The following is a 27,760-nucleotide window of genomic DNA, read 5'->3' on the forward strand; positions in this document are numbered from 1 at the left end:
AAATGGACCAACTTTGTAGCACTCTCCTATGCAGAGCGACAGACATCTCTAAGTAGCTAACCGGATGAGCCAGAAAGAAGATACACTCCCCCCATGACTATCTGTTGGTTTTCTGATGGCCTGCACTCCCACTTTATCTATTCATTTAACAATTAATTAATTCACTGTCCCTACATCTGTGATCACTTCTCAATGTTTCTTCTTTTTTCCCGTCTGGGTTTTTTCTGTTTTTCCCTGCCCAGATGTGGATCCGGGGATGTCATAATGAGCTTGTGAAGCCCTTCGAGGCACTTGTGATTAAGGCCAATAGAAATCCAATTTGATTGACTGATTATACTGAAAATACATACTGATATTGACTTGTGATTGTTTTATGCTTCCAATTAACAAATAAAAAGCAGCAGAAACTAAAACCATTTTAATCAAAAGAACAAATATCTAAAAGTCCATCAAAATATATTTGATTTTGTAGGTGAATAATGTGGTTAGGTTTGGGGTTTTTCAGTCATCATCAAAATGAACAACACAGACTGCTTAATCAATATTGAATAGTTAGAAAAATATGGATGGTTTATTTGTTCCTACAAGCATTATAATCCATTTCCATGATGTTCAACTTGGGGGATGTCAATGGAGAACAGTATACATCCAAGTATGAGCAATATATCTGTTATTAACAACACATTCATTCCTTTTCTCACTACAACGTTCTGCAAGACACACACAGTATAGTAGTCATTTATCCTGTCAAATACTTGGTTAAGTGGGGTTCTAATCTGAACTAACAAAACAGTGATCATTTATAGTTGTTCTTTCGAAGAATCTACTTTCAACAGACAGTCTAAATCAAAGTCCATTCAGTTCAGATTTGCCAAAAACACTTTTTCTAGTATAGCTTATTTACAGACTAGAAACAAAGTAAACCCCCAAAATATGTGTGTGTGTGTGTGTGTGTGTGTGTATGTATATATATATATATATATACAGTACAGTCCCTCGTAAAAGTGAGTATCCACCCTTTAAATTTCTGCAAATATGTATTACATTTTCACTTTAATACAATATAAAGTGGTCAGTGGAGAGCTTAGTGTAAATTCCCCCTAAAATAACACACAGCCATTAATGTCTAAAACACTCACAACAAAAGTGAGTACAATTTCTAAATTGGGCCAAAGTGTCAATATTTTACTTGTATACATGCGCGATATCGACAACAAACAAATATCCTGATATGGGTAAATTAGGCAGGACTGTGGCACAGGGAGTAGTGTGTGTGCCTCACAATAAAAGTCCGGGCTCGGGGTCTTTCTGTGTGGAGTTTGCATGTTCTCCCCGTGACTGCGTGGGTAGTCCGGCTTCCTCCCACCTCCAAAGACATGCACCTGGGGATAGGTTGATTGGCAACACTAAATGGTCCCTAGTGTGTGAATGTGAGTGTGAATGTTGTCTGTCTATCTGTGTTGGCCCTGTGATGAGGTGGCGTCTTGTCCAGGGTGTACCCGAATGCGTAAGGCGGGGTACAAGCAATAGAAAATGGATGGATGGGTAATTTATATCCCAAATAACGATATATATTAAGATATAGTGTTTGTTATTAAAATTATATTTTTATGCACACATTAAATGAGTTTTACTTTTGGTCATATTTTCTTCTTTTATTTCGTCTCGCATTGACTATTGCAATTTTCTTTTCACTCTCTTCAACAAGTCAACGCTAAAGAGACTTCAGACTGTACAAAATGCGGTTGCCAGACTGTTGACCGGTTCACCCAGGACAGCCCATATCTCCCCCGTTTTTTCCAGTCTTCATTAGCTTCAAGTTAAAAATTCCGCATTGAGTTTAAGATTTTAGTCTTGACATTCCGTGCGTTGCATGATACATCACTGACTTGCTATGCCCCTACACCTCAGGGCCAAGCCTCCGGTCTTCAGGCCAGGGTCTTCTAAAGATCCCAAAAACTCGTTTTAAAACCCGTGGAGACCTGGCATTTCAGGCTATAGCTCCCAGACTCTGGAACAATTTGCACCAGTCGCTCCGTGATCTTGACAGTGTTGAAACTTTTAAGAAACATTTGAAAACTTCTCTTTTTAGTAAAGCTTTTAGTTGATGCACCTTTAAACTATCATGTTTAATCCACTTTGTATCCTTTTCATGATGTTGCCCCTGTTGTTTTAATTTAATTTCTGTTTTACTTCACCTATGTTTTGTACAGCGCTTTGTGATTTTATCTGTGAAAAGCACTTTATAAATAAAATGTACTTACTTATATTATAAACAAAACAAGACAATTTTAGTGCCAACCCTTTTTTTCAACAGTGTATACTCGAGCCATGTCAAAACATGAATTTAGAGACTTTAGAGACATTTCTTGGTGTCTACAGGACTGCTTGTCATAGACGGTGATAACACTTTGTGGTTTTAACATTTTGTCGCATTTTTTCACTGTCTCCGTACTGTTCCGTATAACGTGTCTTTGAGTGATAAAAAAATATGAGACGTGTTCAGGTGACTGGCAACGACTTGTTGGCGGCATATTTTTAAAAATGACCGTTCAGGCGGCCACTGACTTTTGTTAATCCGAGCCAAAGCTAAACAAAGGAGTTCATCGTCCATCGTTTTTGGCAGCAATTCCTCTTCAGGTTTTGTTGGCTTAGCTTCTGTTGGGTTTGTCCCTGCCTGCTCGTAGCAGATTGCTATGATGTTGACATCCATACTGACTCTTCCCGTGAAGTTAATTCAAGTGAAGTAAAAATGCCACTGCAAAGAAGCAGTGTTGCTGCAGTTACATTAGTCGCATTTTTAGATAACGATATAAGTCATATCGTACAATAGACATTTTTATGTTGTACTGCATTATATCGTTATATTGCACAGCACTAGTGGATACCATTATTTTCCAGCACTGCCTTAACTCTCTTGGGCATTGATTTTATTACAGCTTCAGGTTGCCTTTAGAATCCTCTTCCACTCCTCCACGACAATGTCACAAAAATGGTGGATGTTGCAGACTTTGTGCTCCTCCACTTCACTTTGCCATGAGGTGTTAAATAGAACTTCCAGTGGCCAGTATGGGAGAGTGTAAGAGCAATAACACTAAATATGACACACCTGTTCCCTTTTCACACCTGAAACCTTGAAACATGACACTTGGCAGGGAAAATTAATAATTTAGTCCAATGTCAGACATTCTTCTTTTGGTTGTAGTCACTTTTTGTTGCCAGAGGTTTTGACATCATTGACTGTGTGTTGAGTTATTTTGAGGGGACAGTAATTTAGTCACACAAGATGTACACTGACTACTTGAAATTGTATCAAAGTGTCTTAATTTTTCCCCCATAAAGAAATATGATAATATAATAAAATATATGCAGGCGTACTCACTTTTATGAGGTGATGTAACTGTCATCGCCTTACAAAAACCCTAGCCGTCACTAAAAATTCAGTAACAATATGATTATTCTTTTTTTTTTTATGATTTGTGCTTTATAACCCACATGTCATTTTTTAGAAATTGAAACATCTGTTAGAGGCACCAAAAAGTGCAAATAACATCAAATTCAGCGTCTCTCTACAGCTATAAATAGGATGGGTTGTACAAATATTTTTTTGTCCATTTTATCTATATATTTATGATGTTTTTATAGTTCATTATATGTGGTGCTGTAGTGTCGTTCATCAGAAGTCAATGAAGAATTGGAACCTTGGGTTTTACAGTGAAAAGCCCTTTTACAGAAAAGGTCATACACTAGATTTTTTTTTTGGAAAAAGGGGGCTGATCACGGCTTGAAAAGATTAGTGTTTCTTCACCAAAACCCACAGAACGAGACCAGGGCCTGTGCATGGAAATGATAATGCAGAGAGTGGTGCGATTGTTTGCAGGTGAGAGGGAGAACTCCTGAATTAAAGTATTCTGGATGTAGCATACAGTGTAGCTCATTTTACCGGTCTCTCACAGTAAGCGAGTTGATGTTCTGGGTCCTGGAACGTGGGTCAAAGAAAGCTAAATCATCACCGTCCTATTCTAATCGAGCATGAGCACACCTGATTACTTCAGCCAATGGCACAGTAGTGTTACTGTCCGTGAAATTCAGGCACTTCCCGGTTGCAGTTACACGGTCACCTCAGTCTTGCTGCCAGTGCGGTAGTGCTGCGGCGGCTGTTGCTGCTGGTGATGCTGGGGGACGTAGTGGAGCTGTTCCACGGTGTGAGTCCGTCTTGTGGCGAATGCCTGCCGCTTAGTGACAGTCTGGTTCATTGCTAAAGTGTTTGAGTGTGTTGAGGGCGCCGCTGTCAGAGCCCCAGCACTGGCTCCACTACCCCCATTGTTGGAGGCACTGGGATGGGAGTGCATTTTGGTCATCTTGTAGCGATCCATCAGAGGCGTGGTGGGCATGAAGACGTCTGTGTGCGAAATGGCACGTGACATGGACTTGTCCATGTCGTAGAACCCACCGGACGCACTGCTGACCATGCCGCGCTTTAGCGACATCATCATCTTGTCTGGCGAGAGGAGAGGATCTTGGGACAGAAGGCGGTCTTGTGAGTACAGGCGATCTTGTGAGTAGAGTCGGTCTTGAGAGTAGTGACGGTCTTTTGAGTAAAGGTGATCCTGTGAGAGCAATCGGTCCTTGGAGTACATGCGGTCCTTGGTGTACAGGCGTTCTTGGGAAGTGTGGCGGTCCTGCGGAAGGAGTCGCTCTTGGGATCGAAGACGTTCAGCTGACAGCAGCTGTTCATCTGAGAGGATCCGACCTCCGTAGGGTGACATACCATTCGAGGATGTGTTGTATTCCTGTTGCGGAGCTCTCTGTGGGGACAGAACCCGATCCTGAGACATGGCTCTCTGGACACGACGGGGTCTTTGTCTTTGCTGGGACGACTGCTGGGAAGACTGTGGTTGGGTAGAAACCTGTGAGATGGAGGACTGTTGGGCCTGGCTCTGAAGCTGTTGCTGCTGTTCAACATATTACAGAAGACAGAGTAGAATATAATTACTTAAGTTTCTTCTTACTATTAGAGTTTCAATTAAGGATGCTGGATCAGTGTCAAATGAATGTTTGATATATGTGTTGGACATGGAATACCACTCAGTGTTGATGGTAGAACTGGTGGACATGCCTGTTTGATGAACCTTAAAAAAATGAAACCCTACTTGAACAATAGCAAAAATTCACCAAAGACTGTACTGATCTGTCCGAATCAAATCCCGCCACACCTGCTTTCTCCTAAAAAAAGGCTCTAATGTAGTTGATGCATGAAGGCTGACTATGAAAATGTACCCGTCTATTTCTCGCTTGACAATAGGGTGAACGCGAGTCCCTACACAGCTCTGTGCATGCCGTACACCAGTCAGTGAGTGACTGACACAGCGCCACAGTCAGCACAGTTCAGTACGTGAACCTGAATCACTTCTGCAGCAGCAGTTCTGTGTGCAGGTCGCGAACGACACAAGTCCTCAGCACCCAATGAACGACGCGCACAGTGACTGAACGAGAGCCTCAATGTGACGTCCTCCTCCGCGACAGTCAGTTCTCTGTGTCAGTAGGCTCGCGAGTCCTGATTCTGTCGTTCACTGAGTGATTCATGTCGTTAATCCGCGGTGAACGAATCGTTCGCTCAGTCCCTCCCCCTGCCCACATGATGAGTAGCTGGTTGCGTCGTTCGCCGACGTCGAGGGTTCAGTGAGTCACAGAATGCGCCAGTTCCACTCATACCGGCATGGTCGCGGCGGAGCTCAACTGAACTGAGAAAGAAACAAATCAGTTCATGAAGTGATTCGGTTCAGTACGTTCACTCAAAAGATTCGTTCGTTCGAACGAATCGTTCGCGAACAACACAACATTATTCTTTAGGTAATGAATGGCTGAAATGCACCACAATTTTAGGTAATCAACTGTTGCAGGTCATGCCCCAACACGTTGGGGGCAGTAAGAAATGTCCATAAGGGAAATGTACCAAACTCATTTTTCCAGCGATAAACAAATACTATTTGCATTGCAGCCCTTCATTTCCAATGTATGAATTGTTGTTATTAACAGATCTATTGTTCATACTTAGATTTCTGAGGAATTTCTTCCCATTGTCTTTGTTTTATTCATGAAAGCAGCACTAAGTAACTTTTCAACCCTCATAAAATATTTTCATAACTTCTGAGATGATACATCGACTGACAGCTAGTTGAATGACACCTCCGTCATGGCCTGAGGGGGTCTGTATCGCTTTTACTGGCATTTAGCGATATTGAGGGGAGTGGCAGGAACCCTGCCACACAAAAAACTACAAATGTACTGACTTCCTTTACGATATACGTCACTCCTCTTTTCCCTAGTCGATAATAAGACGGAAGTGAGAAAACAAAAAGGAATTAGAAGAATGCCTATGTGCAATTACTAATAAAACATTTTGTCTGAGAGGACAATAAAAGAAAAACTGACCTTGCCCGGATAAAAAGGACAGTCAAGGATCAACATTGGCCCGGCTTTCACTCACTGGCATAAGCTCAAAGGCGAGGAATTTCAGACCGATGCTGCCTTGGCTCTGTTCCTGCTGGTCTAGTAAGTGACTTTTGATGCTCAAATCAAAATGCTAATGCTAATGTTAGCTATCGGAAATTTGCGTAGTAGCAATAAATAGCCAACAGCGTGATCGTTTCACTCCTACTTCCTTCGAAAAAAATCTCATGTCATGTTTGTTGCACAATCCAAGATCATTGCTTGATAGTGTCTGGTAATTAACATCAGCATAGCCATTAGAGACGTAATATTACGGAGGATATCATGTCAGTATGACGTTATATGCGCTAGTCAGCATGGGAAATGTTCTTCTGCCAAAGCACTACCGCTTTGGTCTACTGGCGCTGCCAAAATCAACCAAAACTGAAGGTTCTTAAGTGGAGGTTTAATACATCCAATATGAATGTGATTGTGATGTTCACCAGAACGTAAGGTATTTTATTTTGAAGTCCCGTTGCTAGACAGGAGGTACGCAGATTCGATTTGCTACTTGACTAGGGATGTATGCCAGTTATGAGATGCCGCTGATGCGTTGTTATTAAAGTTACGAGTTCAAGGAACAAACTGTCATTATTTCTGCAGTCACCATAATGCAAGAACATTACAGTGATATTTGCAATAAATTAGAACAAAGGACTTTAGAGCACTTTAAAGTTACAATCTATGCAGAGATGACATTTCTGCCATTTTGTGTTTTACACTACCGCATCTATTCAGACAGCAAGCAGCAGCACATTTGCTGCTGACAGACAGACTCAACATGTCTATCCAGGTGTGTATTCATTTTTTTAACAAACTTTAGAATCCTTTTTTAATTAAAAAAACAACAACATATATGCTCAACTTTAATACATCTGAATCAAAATCAGACTATATTTTTCCACAATCAATTTTTAATACTCTCAAGACATTCACTCCTATTCATCAGAAATAGTTGTTTTACTTTGCCTGCATTAAAATGAGTGCTTAAAAGTATTGTATCACTAATGATGACATGCAAGAGAAAATAATGGATATTAATAGTGGATATTCGCTTGCATGCTCACACTAAAGAAGCTCTCAGTGCTGTTATATGGCCTTTTTAGCAATAGATAGTATAGTTAATTTAACTATATTACTGGAATAGGAAGTAAGAGGTTATACTGTACATATTTTATGGGTTTCACCCTATCATTATATTATACTCATATATAATGAATATACTTTGCTTATATACTTTGATATTTAATTAGAGTATATCATTATATATACTGATTATTTTAACAGGGCATAGTGGACACTCAGTCAAAATGGAAAATGTTGGTCTTGTAAACAAATCATCATTATTTATCTATTTATTTATTATTTTATATATCTACAGATATAGTTCTAAGTTATATATATATATATATATATATATATATCCATCCATCCATTTTCTACCGCTTATTCCCTTTGGGGTCGCGGGGGGCGCTGGAGCCTATCTCAGCTACAATCGGGCGGAAGGCGGGATACACCCTGGACAAGTCATACATATATATATATATATATATATATATATATATATATATATATATATATATATATATATATATATATATGACATCTATTTTATTATTTTAATTAATTTTGTCGCCATTTAGTTTTTTTTCTCATTGTGCTTCTTGCTGTTTTCCCAATTTTTGCTGGTGTTTTTTTTGTTTTTTGTTATGTGCCTGGGACGCCTGGGTGTAACAATTGAATGATATATCAATAGTCTGATTCAAATTCAAATTCAAATTGATCTGTGCTCTGCTGGTTGGCCTTTTTAGACAATATATATTGATTTAACATTGTTTTAAAAAGGTAATTAATGAATTTTTTTTCTGTACTGAAAATGAATGAATGAATGAATGAATGAATGAAATACATTTATTTCGGTCATATAATCAACCATCAACCATTTTGTGTGATCAGTTTAACAGTACAGATTGTACATATTTAACAATCATACACATTTACACACAAAAAGAAAAGAAAAAAAATGACAGAGAAAGGAATAGGCTGAAAATGAAAACATTGGCTCTAAGAACAACAGACTTCGACTTTATATAAAGTTGATTTAGCATTTTTAAATGAATAGAGACATAAACTTTACACGAGTCTGTCGCCTGTCTAAAACATCATTACCAGGCGCCATCTTTAATCAAAACAAGTACGTCGGTTACCGGAAGAGAAGCAGGCGAACGAAAAATGAATAAGCCACCATTGCAATCCATTGTGTGGCAACCTTTGGGCTTTTGCAAAGACAGAGATGTTCATAATAAGTTGCTAACTGTTTAGGCCAATATTCAGTATTTATTTTACAGTCACACTGTTTTTTTGTTTTTGTTTTTTTTGCTAAAAAGTTACTTAAAGGCCTACTGAAACCCACTACTACCGACCACGCAGTCTGATAGTTTATACATCAATGATGAAATCTTAACATTGCCACACATGCCAATACAGCAGTAAGCAGTTAGCTTACTAAAGTGCAATTTTAAATTTCGCGCGTAATATCCTGCTGAAAACGTCTCAGTATGATGACGTCAGCACGTGACGTCACGGATTGTAGAGGACATTTTGGGACAGCATGGTGGCCACCTATTAAGTCGTCTGTTTTCATCGCAAAATTCCATAGTATTCTGGACATCTGTGTTGGTGAATCTTTTGCAATTTGTTCAATGAACAATGGAGACAGCAAAGAAGAAAGCTGTAGGTGGGAAGCGGTGTATTGTGGCCGACTGCAGCAACACAAACACAGCCGGTGTTTCATTGTTTACATTCCCGGAAGATGACAGTCAAGCTTTACCATTGGCCTGTGGAGAACTGGGACAACAGAGACTCTTACCAGGAGGACTTTAAGTTGGATACGCAGACACGGTACCGTGAGTACGCATGCAGCTGCGGCTTCCAAACATTTGATCGCTTGCCGGTACGTGCGTGCCGCTATGTGCATGTCACGTACGTAACTTTGGGGACTTTGGGGAAATATATGTGCTGTACGAACTTTGGGGAGGTGAACGGTACTTTGGGCTGTGGGATTGAGTGTGTTGTGCAGGTGTTTGAGTTGTATTGGCGGGTTATATGGACGGGAGGGGGGAGGTGTTTGTTATGCGGGATTAATTTGTGGCATATTAAATATAAACCTGGTTGTGTTGTGGCTAATAGAGTATATATATGTCTTGTGTTTATTTACTGTTTTAGTCATTCCCAGCTGAATATCAGGTCCCACCCGCCTCTCACAGCATCTTCCCTATCTGAATCGCTCCCACTGCCCTCTAGTCCTTCACCTTCACTTTCCTCATCCACAAATCTTTCATCGTGGCTCAAATTAATGGGGAAATCGTCGCTTTCTCGTTCCGAATCGCTCTCGCTGCTGGTGGCCATGATTGTAAACAATGTGCAGATGTGAGGAGCTCCACAACCTGTGACGTCACGCTACTCGTCTACTACTTCCGGTACAGGCAAGGCTTTTTTATCAGCAACCAAAAGTTGCAAACTTTATCGTCGATGTTCTCTACTAAATCCTTTCAGCAAAAATATGGCAATATCGCGAAATGATCAAGTATGACACATAGAATGGACCTGCTATCCCCGTTTAAATAAGAAAATTGCATTTCAGTAGGCCTTTAATCAATTTCCACGAACTGAATTGTTTCGGATCACTTCCTTCCAAAAAAATATTCTGAATCAAATCTAATTGTTGTTAAAACGAATCGTTGCACCCGTAGTATACCTGGATAATGTTGGTAGCGTAGTAAAGAGGAAACTTCGGTAGTTACTGGAAGGCTACGTTCTCACTGCAGGGTATGAACCCTATTTCAGATTTTTTGTAAAATTTGATCTTTTTATGTATCTTTTATTACCCCAAAAATATGCGACTCATGTGTATGTCCAATATGTGCAGAACCTTTCGATGACTACAGGTCGAATAAACACAACCTGAAATTTCAGAGTGCAGTCGCATTGGAAACATATCTGATTTATATCAACATACAAAAGCGGCGTAGGTTGGATTTAAAAAAAACGGGAATTGTCCTGTTCACATTGACAGGAACAAATCTGATACATGGCACATTTGGGCAAAAAAATCGGAATTGATCTGCAGTTTGAGCAAAGCCTAAACATAAACATTTGAATACCTATGTTACTTGGCAAGTGTACTGCAAAAGCTGCTTGTTCAGTGAGTTTTAGTGTTGAAACAATTAAAAATTTACCATTGGAATGAAAAGTGTTAGCTTTAAAGCTAGACCATGTCTGTTGCGGAAGTGCAGGGGTCGCTAACCCATCATCTCAAAAGACTACTCCATTTTTTGGACTTTACTGGTAGATCCAGAAAATATTAGGAGAAATACAGTGGTAGCTCAACCCATGAGTAACTTGATGCACTGTATGAGCTGTGCTTTTTTTTTAATAATTAACTTGCGAGCACAGTTTAAGTAACGAGCCACAGATTCCCTAGGAAGCTAAAAAAGCTAAATAAAGTTGTTTGTTCAGAGAGTTGAGGTCACGTCACAAAAAGCTATGAAAAACAACTGAGTCTAGAGAGTGGCGCAGGAGCCATTCATGGCCATTGTTCATTTTTCTTTGGCTGCTATTGCTTTGGTACATTGCCAAAACCAGGAATCTTGGGAACCAAATGTTTTGTGACCACTGCAACTATTAATGACATAATGTATTCTGTTTTTGGCTGTTCGCCTATTATCCACATTTGCCCATTTATGTGCGTGCTTGTGGTTTGAAATGTCTGTTTTGAAAATCAGTTACGTTTAGTTTTGAGCTGAGGGTCTTCCAGTTTTGGGTAAATATTTTTAATAATATTGAGCAATTGCCATTACAAAACAAACACAACCCTGCACTAGGGTTGTACGGTATACTGATATTAGTATAGTACCGCGATACTAATGAATCATATTCGGTACTATACCGTCTCTGAAAAGTACCGCTCCTCCCCCGCTCCCCAGTCGTCGTCACGTCGTGTCATTGCTGGTTTACGAGCAGACGAGCATGTTCGGCAGCGCACAATCACAGAGTACTTACAAGCAGACACAGTGTGTAGACAGAAAAAGGAGAACGAACGCATTTTGGCTTAAAAACTAATGATAAAGGTGAAGTTATAACACTGAAATGCTCTCAGGAAGAGGTGCTTTAAGACATGGCTAGCTTGCTGGCGGCTAAAGTCCAGCTCCAGTTGGCAGTGTTTTAGCTACTTCTAATCACTAATCCTCGCCTCCATGGCGACAAATAAAGTAAATTTCTTACGTATCTTAAGTATCATCCCTGCAGGACGAGGAATAGCTAAACATGCTTCACTAGCACTTTGGCTACCCCTGTGGTAAATTTTAAATGTGCTTTATAAATAAAGTTGATTTGATTTGATTTGATTTGACTACACACCGTAGCTCACCGGAGTCAAAATGTAAACAAACGCCATTGGTGGATCTACAAACCCCGTTTCCATATGAGTTGGGACATTGTGTTAGATGTAAATATAAACGGAATACAATGATTTGCAAATCATTTTCAACCCATATTCAGTTGAATATGCTACAAAGACAACATATTTGATGTTCAAACTGATAAACATTTTTTTTTTTTTTTGCAAATAATCATTAACTTTAGAATTTGATGCCAGCAACACGTGACAAAGAAGTTGGGAAAGGTGGCAATAAATACTGATAAAGTTGAAGAATGCTCATCAAACACTTACACACAGGTGAACAGGCAAATTGGGAACAGGTGGGTGCCATGATTGGGTATAAAAGTAGATTCCATGAAATGCTCAGTCATTCACAAACAAGGATGGGGCGAGGGTCACCACTTTGTCAACAAATGCGTGAGCAAATTGTTGAACAGTTTAAGAAAAACCTTTCTCAACCAGCTATTGCAAGGAATTTAGGGATTTCACCATCTACGGTCCGTAATATCATCAAAGGGTTCAGAGAATCTGGAGAATTCACTGCACGTAAGCAGCTAAGCCCGTAACCTTCGATCCCTCAGGCTGTACTGCATCAACAAGCGACATCAGTGTGTAAAGGATATCACCACATGGGCTCAGGAACACTTCAGAAACCCACTGTCAGTAACTACAGTTGGTCGCTACATCTGTAAGTGCAAGTTAAAACTCTACTATGCAAGGCGAAAACCGTTTATCAACAACTGTAATGATACCAAGTACAGTAGCATATCTCGTCGATACTACTATGATTACGTCGATATTTGTTGGCATCACAACATATCTTTCGTTTTTTTTAAGTTATATTATGTTTATAAACTCAGGAAATATGTCCCTGGACACATGAGGACTTTGAATATGACCAATGTATGATCCTGTAACTACTTGGTATTGGATCGATACCTAAATTTGTGGTATCATCCAAAACTAATGTAAAGCATCCAGACAACAGAAGAATAAGTGATTATTACAGAAGTGTAGATAGAACATGTCAAAAGAGAAAGTAAGCAGATAACAGTAAATGAACAAGTAGATTAATAATTCATTTTCTACCACTTGTCTTTAATAATTTCGACAAAATAATAGAATGGAAAATGACAAAATATGTTACTGCATATGTCAGCTGACTAAATTAGGAGCCTTTGTTTGCTTACTTACTAATAAAAGACAAGTTGTCTTGTATGTTCACTATTTTATTTAAGGACAAACTTGCAATAAGAAAACACATGTTTAATGTACCGTAAAATGTTTTGTTAATATAAAGCCAATAATGCAATTTTTTGTGGTCCCCTTTATTTAGAAAAGTACCGATAAGTACCGAAATAATTTTGGTACCGGTACCGGTACCAAAATATTGGTATCGGGACAACACTACCCTGCAGTCCCAGGTACCAAGGTCCTTCAGTTTTAAAAGGTTCAACTAGGATGTTCACACATGCAAATATGGAAAGATGACTTGCCAAAAAAAAATCAACCGTTTTACCCACCGGGTCTTGACTGATTTTAAGAACATGAAGGGGAAGAGTGCCTCTTGCTGCCAGGTCGGGCAGGTGGCGTTTACGAGAATAGTAGTCCTCCACTTCTTTATCTGCTGCAGAGGAGATGAGCGGGGAGAAAAATCAGAAACAAGAGGTTAAGGAAGATGTTCAGAGAGAAAAGCTTGGTGCTGAATGAGAGAGAAGATCAAGAGGGAAATGGTTTCTCTTTTATAGAAAAAAAGCAGGCTGTCACCCTTACAAGCTTTGCGGACTAGAAGAGAAGGCGAGTCGTTAGGGTATTACACATGCCAGACACATCATATCCACACGCCCACATTGGGAAGCCTACAGAGTAGACGTGGCGGATTCTCAAAGGTCATGGGGAAGGAGACCATTGCCATACCACACGGACACGGCGTACGTGCGGAACAGTGTCCTGTCACATGACACACATGCTGTCGAATAGGATTCAAACATGTACACACAACGCGACTTTATATACGGAGCAGAAAACTTCCCAAGACGGTTATAGACAACCATGCACTGTAGCAACAACCCCATGCCACACAAAACCATGCATTCAATTATGCAAGGAAATACAAAACCTCCACTTTCAAAATAGAAGCATCCATTATTGCAAACACATTCATTTATTTCCATATTTGTGTGTGTGCGTGTGTGTGTGTGCGTGTGTGTGTGTGGGAATGCTGACACAAGTGTTTAATCATCTTACACAGTCGACGATGGGGTGTCATTTAAAAAAACGGGCGGAATACACGACGGACCAGACGTCGCCTTATTGAAATTCATAGACAACCTTTGAGTGTGAGCTGTACGTACGTGCATGGTTCACGCCACCTGTCATAACGCGTCCCCGACAAAAATCCCATTCGGCGGCGAGTCACGTCTGCGCGCCGCAAATCGATTCATAATGAGAGATAATAACAAGATGTTGCTTTTCAAGTATAATGCGAGTGTAATGGCGTAATCCAGATGAGCAAACACGTGTTATCTATACCATCCAGCACAGGAAACACTTGTTTTTTCTGTCTGGACAATAAGTTGCAATTAACCCATAATAACCCATTGTGACAGCTCGGTCCTCCAACACACTTTTGTGCATTCCACCGAGTATATTTACGTCTATTCTCATGGTATTGTGATTCATTTCTATTGTATTCAATTCAGTTGAGACTTCTGGATATAATGTGATATTATTGTGCTACAGGCTGTATATGAATACCTCTAAGAGTGTTTAGAAATAAGTGTCTCTCGGGCTAATTGTTGTGCTTTAAGTAACACGCAAAAGTTTTAGTCACAAGCATCATCGTCATCAAAAGGCGTAGCAAATGCCACAGTGAACCCCGTAAGATCATACTTGCCAACCTTGAGACCTCCGAATTCGGAAGATGGGGGGGTATATATTTTCAAGTATTTCTTATATATATATATATATATATATATATATATATATATATATATATATATATATATATATATTAGAGATGTCCAATAATATCGGCCTGCCGATATTATCGGCCGATAAATGCGTTAAAATGTAATATCGGAAATTATCGGTATCGTTTCTTTTATTATCGGTATCGGGTTTTTTTTGGTTTTTTTTATTAAATCAACATAGAAAACACAACATACACTTACAATTAGTGCACCAACCCAAATTCAAATACATTTAATTTGACTAATTTTAATTAATTACTAGTTTCTATGTAACTGTTTTTATATTGTTTTACTTTATTTTTTATTCAAGAAAATGTTTTTAATTTATTTATCTTATTTTATTTTATAAATTTCTGTATCTTCACCATACCTGGTTGTTCAAATTAGGCATAATACTGTGTTAATTCCATTACTGTATATATCGGTTGATATCGGTATCGGTAATTAAAGAGTTGGACAATATCGGAATATCGGATATCGGCAAAAAGCCATTATCGGCCACCCCTAATATATATATATATATATATATATATATATATACACATACATATACCATATTTTTCGGAGTATAAGTCGCACCGGAGTATAAGCCGCACCTGCCGAAAATGCATAATAAAGAAGGAAAAAAACATATATAAATCGCACTGGAGCCCGGCCAAACTATGAAAAAAACTGCGACTTATAGTCCGGAAAATACGGTATATATATATATATATATATACATATATATATATATATATATATATATATATATATATATATATATATATATATAAATAATCCGTTCATGAATGAGTATATCCGTTCGGCCACCGTGTTCAATGGATGAATTGATTGAAACAAGTTGAAAAACTTATTCGGGTGTTACCATTTAGTGGTCAATTGTACGGAATATGTACTGAACTGTGCAATCTACTATTAAAAGTTTCAATCAATCAAAGAAGTCTGATCTACAAAATGTGCAGGCAGCATACCCCTTCCCCTTCGAGCTGTCCTAGATGAACTGAAATTATTTTTTCCAATCATTTTGGAACTTGCAAGCGTACTTCTTCTTCTTACTCGTCGTCGCCATGTCTCTTCTTCGTTCCTCTGCTTTGTCTCTGTTATGTTTTTGGACATTACTACTTGCCGTAGTTTTGAAGCAATGCATGATGGGAATCCAGATGTTGTGTGTCAGCGTATTAATGTGCCGGCTGGAATAAACACACGCTGAGAAATAGCTCCGTGCCTGTCTACTTTATGGGTTATAGATAAACCTATGGATAACAGAGACATATATAATAGTCTCCTTTTCAGGTGAGAGAGGACGCTAAAGGCAGTGCCTTTAAGGCACGCCCCCAATATCGTTGTCCGGGTGGAAATCGGGAGAAATTCGGGAGAATGGTTGCCCCGGGATATTTTCGGGAGGGGCACTGAAATTCGGGATTCTCCCGGGAAAATCGGGATGGTTGGCAAGTATGCGTAAGATCCTCCCAAAAGATCTGGTCTTGCTTGCCAGCATTAGCCTAAACTGGAGATTAATGTAACTGTGTTTTTCCCGCTTGTCTGCACCACACTGAAGCAGAATGAGTTTAACGCCGGCTAAGAATGTTTTAACAACAAAGGACATTTATCCATTAAAATATGGAAAAGCTGCTGATTTTTGTTTGACGGAGAAGCAGATGGAAGAGGATACCGTAGAGGTTCAGCTCTCAAAGGTAAATACTAGACATTGCTACTGTACTTGTTCGTAGTACACTCTATAGCAGGGGTGTCAAATGTACGGCCCGCGGGCCGGATCAGGCCCACGAACAGGTTTTATCCAGCCCGCGAGATGAGTTTGCTAAGTATAAAAATAAGCTGACTTTTTTGAATGAAAGAAACTGCTGTTTTAAATGTGTCCACTGAATGTCACAGTAGCAATTATTTGTGTCCTCTGTCGCTAGGGGGGCGGAGCTATGTGCCCTGTTAAGATAGAGGACTGGGGACACATTATCTGGACGGACATAAATATGCTGAAATAATTTGTATCCCCCTTCAACTTCATGTGTGATTAATGAAATAAGCCCAAATTCACAAGTTTTGGTGTAGAAGATGCTACACATGTACAGAATAAACCGCATGATGTTAGTACATCAGTTGAGGAAAATGGGTAAATAATAATAATAATAATAATTTATATTATCATTAATTCCATCTTCTGATAGATTAAAAATGAAGAACAATGGGAGCATTTTAAAACTCTGCCAGACTCAATTCCACCTATTTCACTGATGAACAATATTACATCATTTATTCAGAAAGTAGAAATAACGACAAAGGAAGATAAAACACTACTAACTGCAACATGTAAGTGTAAAAACAACAACAACATTATAATTTGTATATTTTCAGGTTGTGCTTGTTCTATTTAAAAAAAAGAAAACAATCTGAAGTTGTCTTTATTTTTAAGTTATCATGCAATGATTTTACCAGTCAGGCCCACTCGGGAATAGATTTTCCTTAATGTGGCCCCTGAGCTAAAATGAGTTTGACACCACTGCTGTATAGTATTGTTTGTATACAATATTTATATCTACAAGTTAGTTTTTCTTTGTAAAAGGCATTTTATATGGTAAAATGGTGGCGCCTTGGAGGGACAAAAGGACCAATTAAATCGGATTCAATTCATTTCAATGGGAGACGGTGATTTGAGATACAAATGATTTGAGTTAAGAGCTCTGTCACAGAACCAATTAAGCTCCTAAACTGAGGTACAGCTTTAATTTGTAATTTTAATGGTGGACCCCAGGAAGACTAGAAAATGTTGCAGCGGACGCAAAAGGGGATCCAAAATAATAAACATTGTATGTTGTAAAATTGTCCTGAAAGTTTTATGTTTGACTTGAAGTCATGATGTGCGATACCACTGATTTTCTTTCTGATCCGAAGCAGAATATAAATCAGGCTCATATCGGCGGTACCGATCTGATAGCAATGCTATGTGAAAATATACCTATTGTGTCAGGTAAGTAGTGTTTCACTTGTTGCTGCTCTTGAGGATTCATCTACCAACGATATAAAATCACAGGGTGAAACAGATTATGGTATTATGCTATTTATATTCAACTCTGTATGTAGTGTCTTCAAAAAGCCTACAATAAAATGGTGCATACACTTGCTGTTTTATCACACTGAGTGACTCCATTTAATTGCCAGTCATTTTCTTAAATAAACAAATGACAGACTGAATGTGTGCCAAAGCGCTTGCGCATTTCTCACTTACCTATCGTAGATTTATTTCCCACAGACCCCGTTTCATTTAGACAAGACTATGTGTTCTTGTTAATGATTTAAATTATCTAAAACAAATTGAAATATCAAAAGCATCGATATTTTGATTTTTGAGAATCGATAAGCGGTAGAAAGTGGATGGATGGATGGATATTAGAGCATAAATATCTGGTATCGACATAAAGGAAACCTGTCAAGCGGTACCCCGGGGTATGGCTTCTACAAAATGGCACTGTGTCAAGTAAACAAGCCATCAGACTCATGAACAATAACAAGATCCGATAGCTCAGTTACAGCTCATTTTTATTCCTATTCTGTGTTATGTGTTTTATGTTGCACGATTGCACCGAAGAAAAATTCCTAGTTTGTGAACTCGTTCTCAAACAATGTCAATAAAAACGATTCTGATTCTGATTCATTTACAAAAGCTTGTCGTTGACATCAAAGCTGATTTTAAAGTAATTTACCAATTAGTCCAATACTACAATGTAACTCTTCTTACGACATTTCAAGAAATCCACGGTCCTTTAAAACTGCTGCAGTTAGCCGGACGTGATGTGTTTGTTACAATAGCAGAACAGGTTTATTAAATAAGTAATACAAAGTTGCTGAGTAGTCTGGGGTTCAATCCCAGGCTCGGGATCTTTCTGTGTGGAGTTTGTATGTTCTCCCCGTGACTGCGTGGGTTCCCTCCGGGTACTCCAGCTTCCTCCCACCTCCAAAGACATGCACCTGGGAATAAGTTGATTGGCAACACTAAATTGGCCCTGGTGTGTGAATGTGGGTGTGGATGTTGTCTGTCTGTCTGTGTTGGCCCTGCGATGGGGTGGCGACTTGTCCAGGGTGTGCCCCGCCTTCCGCCCGATTGTAACTGGGATAGGCTCCGGCGCCCCCGCGGCCCCGAAGGGAATAAGCGGTAGAAAATGGATGGATGGATGGGTAATACATTTTGAAAAAAAAAAACATCTTCGGCATGTGTTTGTAGTATTTCAGTAAAAAAAAACATCTCAAGTGCCTTCCTCGTTTGTTCCATGTGTGTCAGGCTTGTCCCTGACAGTTTGACTGTGTTTTAGTTTTTCCTCTGCGTTTGTCTTAGTTTTCTGTCAGCGCTTTTATTTTGTCTTCATTTCCTGATTGTCTCCCTGAGTGCTGCTTCTCCTCAGCTGTGGCTGATTGGCACCTGGCCACACCTGGTGTCAATCAGCCAGCTGCTATTTAAACCTGCCTTCCCCTCCAGTCAGGGCTGGATTATTGTCATTCCTACTTGTCGATGCCAGTGTAGCTGTAAGCGGTAGCGGTAAGCTATTTATTGTAGATGTTTGTAGCTTGCTGTCTTTTTGTTCCTCGTCTTCCAGTTCCTGTTTTCCTGGCATCCTGTTTCCTGTTCCTAGTTCCTGGTTTGTGTTTTTTCCTTTATTTTATGAACATTAAATCATGTTTTCCCGCACAATGCCTTCCACCTTCTCTGCATCTTGGGGTTCGTCACCTACAAACTCTGACAATGTGTTCCACATGGTCTGTGGTATATCCTAGATCAGGGGTGTCAAACTCAAATACAGAGTGGGCCAAAATTTAAAACTGAACAAAGCCGCAGGCCAAGTTTGAACAAATTAACCTTTTAATAGGGACCCAAACAAGTTTTGCATTGAATATTGAACAAGCAAGGCTTATATAACTTTATAGTGACATGCAAAATCAAGTTTCAAATAATAATAATTAAAAAATATCAATGGCATATCAAATACAATTTAAATAAAAATGTAATGCCTCTTTTCTATTTGCAGCACGACATTAACTTTTTCCACAGGCTAATACATTTGAAAATAAAATAACAATGAATAAACCAACCATTCAGGACTTTAAACTGCTCAGTTTGCAACACACTGATATAATCTGATGTGCCCAAGCCAGATACCTGCCATCTTTTCTTGGATGCTAGTTCATTAATGTCGGGGCTCAGGCTTTGAGCTGAGGCATCTTTCATTATCGAACGAAGTTGTTCATCAGTCATTATATCTCATATTCCACAGTCTCGGGGGCGTGCTTTAAAGGCACTGCGTTCATCGTCCTCCACGAGCTGTCGTAACGTCTGCTTTTCATCCATTCCAACAACGGGCCGGCCCGATCACAAAATATGTGCGACTTCAGCACGCACACACACGTAAATGCAATGCATACTTGGTCAACAGCGATACAGGTTACACTGACGGTGCTCGTATAAATAACTTTAACACTGTTAGAAATATGCGCCACACTGTGAATCCACACCAAACAAAAATGACAAACATATTTTGGGAGAACATCCGCACAGTAACACAACATAAACACAACAAAACAAATACCCAGAATCCCATGCAGCCCTTCGGTTGAGGCGGAATTAGCGGTGAATGCGGTGTTACCACGGCACCGCCGCTGTATATAATTGGCGGGCCGGCGGGCCAGCTCTAGTGTTAATTTGATATTGCCTCAAGGGCCAAGTGAAATTACACGGCGGGCCAAATTTGGCCCGCGGGCCAGAGTTTGACACCCATGTCCTAGATCATTTCATTTAAAGCACAAATAGCTCGGAGTTCTTATGAGTTAATGTGCGCTCTGTATTCTCTCGTTTATTATACCCTGGCATTGAAAACAGCCTTACTTTCCTTTCCCTTTCCTTCCCAACACAAGTTGTGCAATCAAAGAAGCAACTGGAGGGCTTTTTGTTGCGACAACGGATTTGCTCTGGAAGCGGACGTGAGAATTGCCTCAAGGACGCTGCCTTAGTTTAGAATCATCTGCTACCAAAAGGCACTCTTGAAATGCAATACTTTTCTCTTCACATTGCTTTGGAAAAAAATGTGTTTATCCTCTCAAGCAGTAAACAGAAGTGCATTGCTGCAGCCTGTCATTTTGGTAGAGTCGTGCCTGGCAGCTAAACAAGTGTGAGACCTGATGGACGTCGTTTGAGATGTATCCCCTCACTTTGCTGCCAGCCAGCAGTGAAGTGAGGCAGGAATGATGAAATTACACACGCCTTGAGGAATATTTGTGTTCCCCCTTAATAATGTCACGAGATGAGGTCACGCAGCAAAGCGCCACTGAATTGATACCGATCTAGGCTTGATGGTGCAATTATTGAGGGTTAGTGTAACAAAGGAAGAAGACATTTACGGCGTTTTCATGCACACAATATTCCTGTTTTGAGCAAAATACTGTGCAATAAATATTGGGAAAGGTTTTTTGACACAAAAACTCGGCAACACTTTAGTATTGGGAACATATTCATCATAAATGAGTTGCTTATTAAAGTAACAAAGACTTAATTTAGAGTTATTTGGACACTAGGGGAACATATAAGGGTTAGGGTTAGGGTTACTAATAAGCATACTTGCCAACCTTGAGACCTCCGATTTCGGGGGGTGGGGTGGGGGGGGGGGCGTGGTTGGGGGCGTGGCTAAGAGGGGATGTGTATATTTACAGCTAGAATTTACCAAGTCAAGTATTTCATATATATATATATATATATATATATATATGAAATACTTGACTTGGTAAATTCTAGCTGTAAATATACTCATCCCCTCTTATATATATATATATATATATATACATATATATATATATATATATATATAAGAAATACTTGACTTTCAGTGAATTCTAGCTATAAATATATATTTCTTTTATTGTATATATATATAAAAGAAATACTTGAATTTCAGTGTTCATTTATTTACACAAATACTTGTTGAGTTAAGGGTTGAATTGGCCATCCTCGTTCTATTCTCTGTCACTATTTTACTAACCATGCTGAACACCCTCTCTGATGATACATTGCTGTGTGGCACGCACAAAAGTGCTTTCATCAAATGCACTAGATGGCAGTATTATCCTGTTTAAGAGTGTCACAACATTGCTGTTTACGGCAGACGAACTGCTTTACGGTAGACCAAAACGTGACTGCTGTTGTTGTGTGTTGTTACCGCGCTGGGAGGACGTTAATGAAACTGCCTAACAATAAACCCACATAAGGAACCAAGAACTCGCCCTCGATCATTCTACAGTTATAACGTCATTGGGCAGGCACACCGTTTATATTGTGGGAAAGCGGACTCAGGTCCGCATGGACCTGAGTCCGCCTGAATTTCGGGAGATTTTCGGGAGATAATTTGTCCCGGGAGGTTTTAGGGAGAGGCGCTGACTTTCGTGAGTCTCCCGGAAAATCCGGGAGGGTTGGCAAGTATGCTAATAAGCAATAATTCTGAGGTTATTGAGGGAAGACTCTTGGTTAATGGCTTACTGGTTGTATAATAAGGCCATGCAGAATAAGGCATTCATAAGTACTTAATAATGACTAATTAAGAGCCAATATGTTACTAATTTGCATGTTAATAAGCAACTAATTAATGGCGAATATGTGTTCCCCATACTAAAGTGTTACCAAAAACTCTTTTTCAGATAGACAATTCAGAATCAAAGTGATTCTGTGGTTATTAAAAAGGCGATTGGGACACCTGATATTAGGTGATCTGAAGACATAATTAAAAAACACGCATCTTTGTGGACCATGACGTCGTTATTCTGAATGCTCACTGCTCGGATGGCGTAGGATTGTGGGATTTATTTGGGTGGCGAAAGATTTACATCTGTGGTGTGAGGAGAAACAAATTGAACAATACTGTAGATATCCTGACTATTTCAAGGGCTTTGTTGGTACCTGCTTTTGTGTATTTGGGACCCGCATAAATCCCGAAAATGTGAAATCAAACCATGGAGGTATGGCGGCGATATTAATATAACATTCGCTTAAAATTTGGGAGTTTCGTGACGTTTGTATGCCTCAGTTACGCCAGCGGATCTCTTCTTATATAGTAATGGTTTACCCAAAAATCTTTCCACAAGTCCGCCATTTTTACTCAGTTGTAGTCCAAAATTGTAGTCAATGCGTTTCTTATTTTTGTCCATCCTCTTTTTATCATTGTGTCATACATGCACATGCATGCTAAAGTACTCCGCGGTTGCCTGGAAGGTGGCCGTGAAATCATGCAGCAGCTGGTCATGATTATCAAGAGTCGGTCCGAAGACAGTGAGTGCAGAGTGAAGGCTTTCTCTTTCTGTTGGCCAGTTGATTTGTCGCGATCGGACTTTGTCGTAGTAGGACCCCAACGCAGGGAAGAAATAATAAAAATCAGAACAAAAAGCGCACTCAAAAGGAGTGAAGAAAAATACATTCAGGACGCACACGAAAGGTGCTAAGGGGAACAAGTAAACAATACACGGCCGCGGCGGGGCAAAGCCACATGAACAAGCAGTGTGAGTGGAGCCAAAGCAGAGGATATGAACATGACTGGAAGTGTGAAGCATCAGGAATCTACTGGCGCTGAGTGAATGCACTGGAGAGCTTAAGTAGTCAAGAGGAAATGGGTATCAGGTGTGCATTAAGGTGTCTTCGACTCGTAGCCCGAAAACCAGGCACTGTAACAAAAAGAAAATAGGCAACAGCAGAGCTGCCAAATAATGACACAGCATGCTTTAATTTTCCAGTGTGTGGCTTTCGGTGGAAAAGGCTTGGACACCCATGATGCAGGACAATAGTACAATATTTAAAATTTATAAAATAAAACTAAAAAATGTTGGCTTAAAGACTTCAATATTATAGACTGCATGCCTCAACATTAATATCTGTTAAACCAGCACAGTCATTTCTCTCAACCTTGTGCGTCCAAGTCTGCAGCTTAATAATGTCATACTGTGAAAACTTACTTAGTCGGTCGTAAAACAGTGTTTTATGCTCTGGCTATGAAAATGATAGATTTGTAATTAATAAAGTTTTACTTAATGAAAATTCATTTACCAGGATCAAGCCCAGAACCAACTAACAATGATAAACGAGGGACAAGTGTATCTGATAAACTACAGAAAGACACTTTTTCTGTAACATTGTTGACTATATGTACGGTATACAAATACTGTTGATGAGCAAATGACACAAAACTGTCAGAGCAACAAATTTTACATAAAGGCAAACATTCTGTCGTTGAAAGCCAGCTTTTTTATGTAAACAAACAATATGTTTGTTTTATTTTGACGTCATGACCTTAGCAACAATATTGGGATTATGCAAAACGGGAATCTTATTGCTTGCGGATGCAAACGTCTCATCTTATAGAGAACTGAAATAGTGTGTGCATGGAAACTTACCGTATTTTTCGGACTATAAGTCGCAGTTTTTTTCATAGTTTGGCCGGGGGTGCGACTTATACTCAGGAGTGACTTATGTGTGAAATTATTAACACATTACCGTAAAATATCAAATCATATTATTTAGCTCATTCACGTAAGAGACTAGACGTATAAGATTTCATGGGATTTAGCGATTAGGAGTGACAGATTGTTTGGTAAACGTATAGCATGTTCTATATGTTATAGTTATTTGAATGACTCTTACCATAATATGTTACGTTAACATACCAGGCACGTTCTCAGTTGGTTATTTATGTGTCATATAACGTACACTTATTCAGCCTGTTGTTCACTATTCTTTATCTAGTTTAAATTGCCTTTCAAATGTCTATTCTTGGTGTTGGGTTTTATCAAATAAATGTCCCCCAAAAATGCGACTTATACTCCAGTGCGACTTATATATGTTTTTTTCCTTCTTTATTATGCATTTTCGGCAGGTGCGACTTATACTCGAAAAATACGGTACTGATTGTTTTTTTTTTTCTAAAAGATGATTTCCTAAACAGTAGAATCTCCAAAAGTAAAATATACAACATGACCAACATATGACATGCACCGTATACCATACAGCGCACCAAGAATCTTTTCGTTTTTGTTTTGAGTCATTGTCACTCACGATATCAGTTGGCTTTGCTTTGAACTTTTGAGGTCCTACTTTGTTCACATACTTAATGGTGCTGTTTGCAACTTCCTCACGGTAAAATTTATCAAAGCAAAACATATAACACGAATATCAGCGGCTAGCTTATGTTACCATTAGTGGTTTAACAGAACACATTTGACATACAAAAGCAGTCCAAGAGAAGCAATTAACAATTTGCAGTCATGTTGTTGTTATGATAGAATTCAATAACGCTATCCAAATTGCTATTAGCAACTAACAACACCTAATGTGCAAGAAGGTGTTACGTATGAACGTAATGACGTTATTGCGTAGGAGAAGCCATTAGAGAGGTGTAAAATACATTGGAAAGTTGGCGCCCTCTAGTTATCTGTTTAAATGTTGCAAACAGCCCCTTTAGCAGTGTTTTTGTCTCCTTTTGATGTGTGGTTCTTTCTTCTCACAATGAGTGCTCCAAAAATATCCTTGGTGAGACAGGTGAATCTATTCCACAGCCAGAGGTTAGGAGTAGGGCAAACGTTCCCCTTCAATATCAGTTTTTTTCTATTAGAGCATCATTACCACCATTGTCAACAGGGATCCCACTCTTGCATTAATGCAGTGAACTTGGACCTACTCAGTTTCTTCAAGGACGAGAAGCGGCTGAGGTCGGCTTTGATGGCCGCCTCGTATGACGGCGGCAGGTGGGACAGGCTCTGGAAGGAGCGTGAAAAAGACAGGTCGTAGGGCTCCGTCTGCGAAGTCAGGATGCCACTTATCCGATTGTTTTCTAGAGACACGTACATACATATACAGACACAGGGGTGGAAGGGAAAAAGATATGGGCAATGCTGGCGTCTCCTTTCCACGACTACCACAACCAAGCTGGATTCCATTGTAAACCTTTATCTTTGGCAGACGAAATACTTGCAATTCACACCCAGTTTGGGAATTGCCCTTTTTTAACCAGCACTTGATGACACAATTTGCTGCATGGCAGCTTTATCATTCAACCCATTAGAAGTGCCAAATTACCGAAAAACTTTTAATTTAATTGCTCTTTTGCCACTCAACTATCTAAACTATTCATTTGAAAATGTGATGAACTAAAGGCATCTAAATGTCCTTTTTTTGGAACCCCCTCCCCCCCCAAAAAATATTTTAATTGTTTTTTTCCTTTTTTTTCTTCCTTTTTTTGTTCCATACAATATGTTCATGAATTGTTGTAAAATGCAGACAAACATGCATTTATGTTTTTGTAAATTTGTAAAAAAAAAAAGTCCCCTTAGGGTGAAAGAAAAAATGACATAAATAAGATACCATAAGTATTGTAACTATCAGTTTGCTTGGCAAATGAGACTTTATCAATACAATACTTTGATGAATTAAATGTTTTGATTATCGTCCTGACTTGATGTTAATTTTAAAAGAAATATTTAAACTGGTGAGTGCATAACAATTAAAAAAAGAAGGCTTTAAGAACAAATTTGTCTGGGGAAAAAGGCCCAACATTCTTGCTTTACAGGTTTGAAAGCACGGCTTGGGCATTGTGTGGCACACCGGGGGTCTCATGTATGAAGCCTGGAAATGCACAAAAAAACTTTTTTTATGGAAGTATTACTTTAGCAAAATGATTTTCAAACGCTTTTCTCAATCTGTGCGTCTATAATCCAATTCCCGTGTCCGTGTACTAATGTGTATGTTACAAAATGTGTGTGTGCAATCAGAGCTGCGTGTGCGTGTTTTATGTTGTCTGTCCGTTTTATGATTTTTATGGGTAAAAATATTTCTGTCAGTATTTCTTCGATTGGCTGGCTTTTTGCATGGGACTTTTTCCTGTTTCTGTCGTGAAAGAGTTGTGTGTGCGTAATCATAGTTAAGTGTGTGCAAAATCATAATGGTGTGTGCATATTCAGATGTGTATATGTGTAAAGGAATCTGTGTCTAAGAGTTGTGTGTGCAAAAATCATAATTGTGTGTGTGTATTCAGATGTGTATATGTGGAAAGGAATCTGTGTCTAAGAGTTGTGTATGCAAAATCATAGTTGTGTGTGTGTACTCTGATGTATGTATGTGTAAAGGAATCTGTGTCTAAGAGTTGTGTATGTGAAAGCATACTTGTGTGTGCATATTCCGATGTGTATATGTGTAAAGGAATCTGTGTCTAAGACTTGTGTGTGAAAGCATAGTTGTGTGTGCATATTCAGATGTGTATATGTGTAAAGGAATCTGTGTCTAAGAGTTGTGTGTGTAAAAACATAGTTGTCTGCGCGTATTCAGATGTGTTATGTGTAAAGGAATCTGTGTCTAATAGTTGTGTGTGCAAAATCATAATTGCGTGTGCGTATTCAGATGTGTATGTGTGTAAATGAATCTGTGTCTAAGAGTTGTGTGTGCAAAAATCATAATTGTGTGTGTGTATTCAGATGTGTATATGTGTAAAGGAATCTGTTTCTAAGAGTTGTGCGTGCGTATTCAGATGTGTATATGTGTAAAGGAATCTGTGTCTAAGAGTTGTGTGTGCAAAAATCATAATTGAATGTGTGTATTCAGATGTGTATATGTGTAAAGGAATCTGTTTCTAAGAGTTGTGTGTGCAAAATCATAATTGTGTGTGCGTATTCAGATGTGTATATGTGTAAAGGAATCAGTGTCTAAGAGTTGTGTGTGTATTCCGATGTGTATATGTGTAAAGGAATCTGTGTCTCAGAGTTGTGTGTGCGTATTTCGATGTGTATATGTGTAAAGGAATCTGTGTCTAAGAGTTGTGTGTGTGAAAGC

The 27,760-nt window shown here is 39.1% G+C and overlaps 1 protein-coding gene across 5 annotated transcripts in view; it reads right to left on the minus strand.

The window, feature by feature from the left end:
* Positions 1–570: 570 nt before the first annotated feature.
* Positions 571–27,760, minus strand: part of shisa6 (shisa family member 6) — a 218,758-nt gene continuing 191,568 nt past the window's right edge. For 3 of the 5 annotated variants that reach the window (XM_072914099.1, XM_061967050.2, XM_061967049.2), the window contains 2 exons: positions 13,456–13,559; positions 571–4,955 (listed from right to left, as the gene is read on the minus strand). In XM_072914099.1, coding sequence (XP_072770200.1) covers positions 4,110–4,955; positions 13,456–13,559 — 950 coding nt within the window. In that variant the 3' untranslated portion in view covers positions 571–4,109. Of the gene's footprint in view, positions 4,956–13,455; positions 13,560–25,616; positions 25,770–27,760 lie in introns of all 5 variants that reach the window. The other 2 variants (XM_061967048.2, XM_061967047.2) reach the window with 1 other exon arrangement.

Source organism: Nerophis lumbriciformis, linkage group LG11 (assembly GCF_033978685.3).
Source record: "Nerophis lumbriciformis linkage group LG11, RoL_Nlum_v2.1, whole genome shotgun sequence".
NCBI lineage: Eukaryota > Metazoa > Chordata > Actinopteri > Syngnathiformes > Syngnathidae > Nerophis > Nerophis lumbriciformis.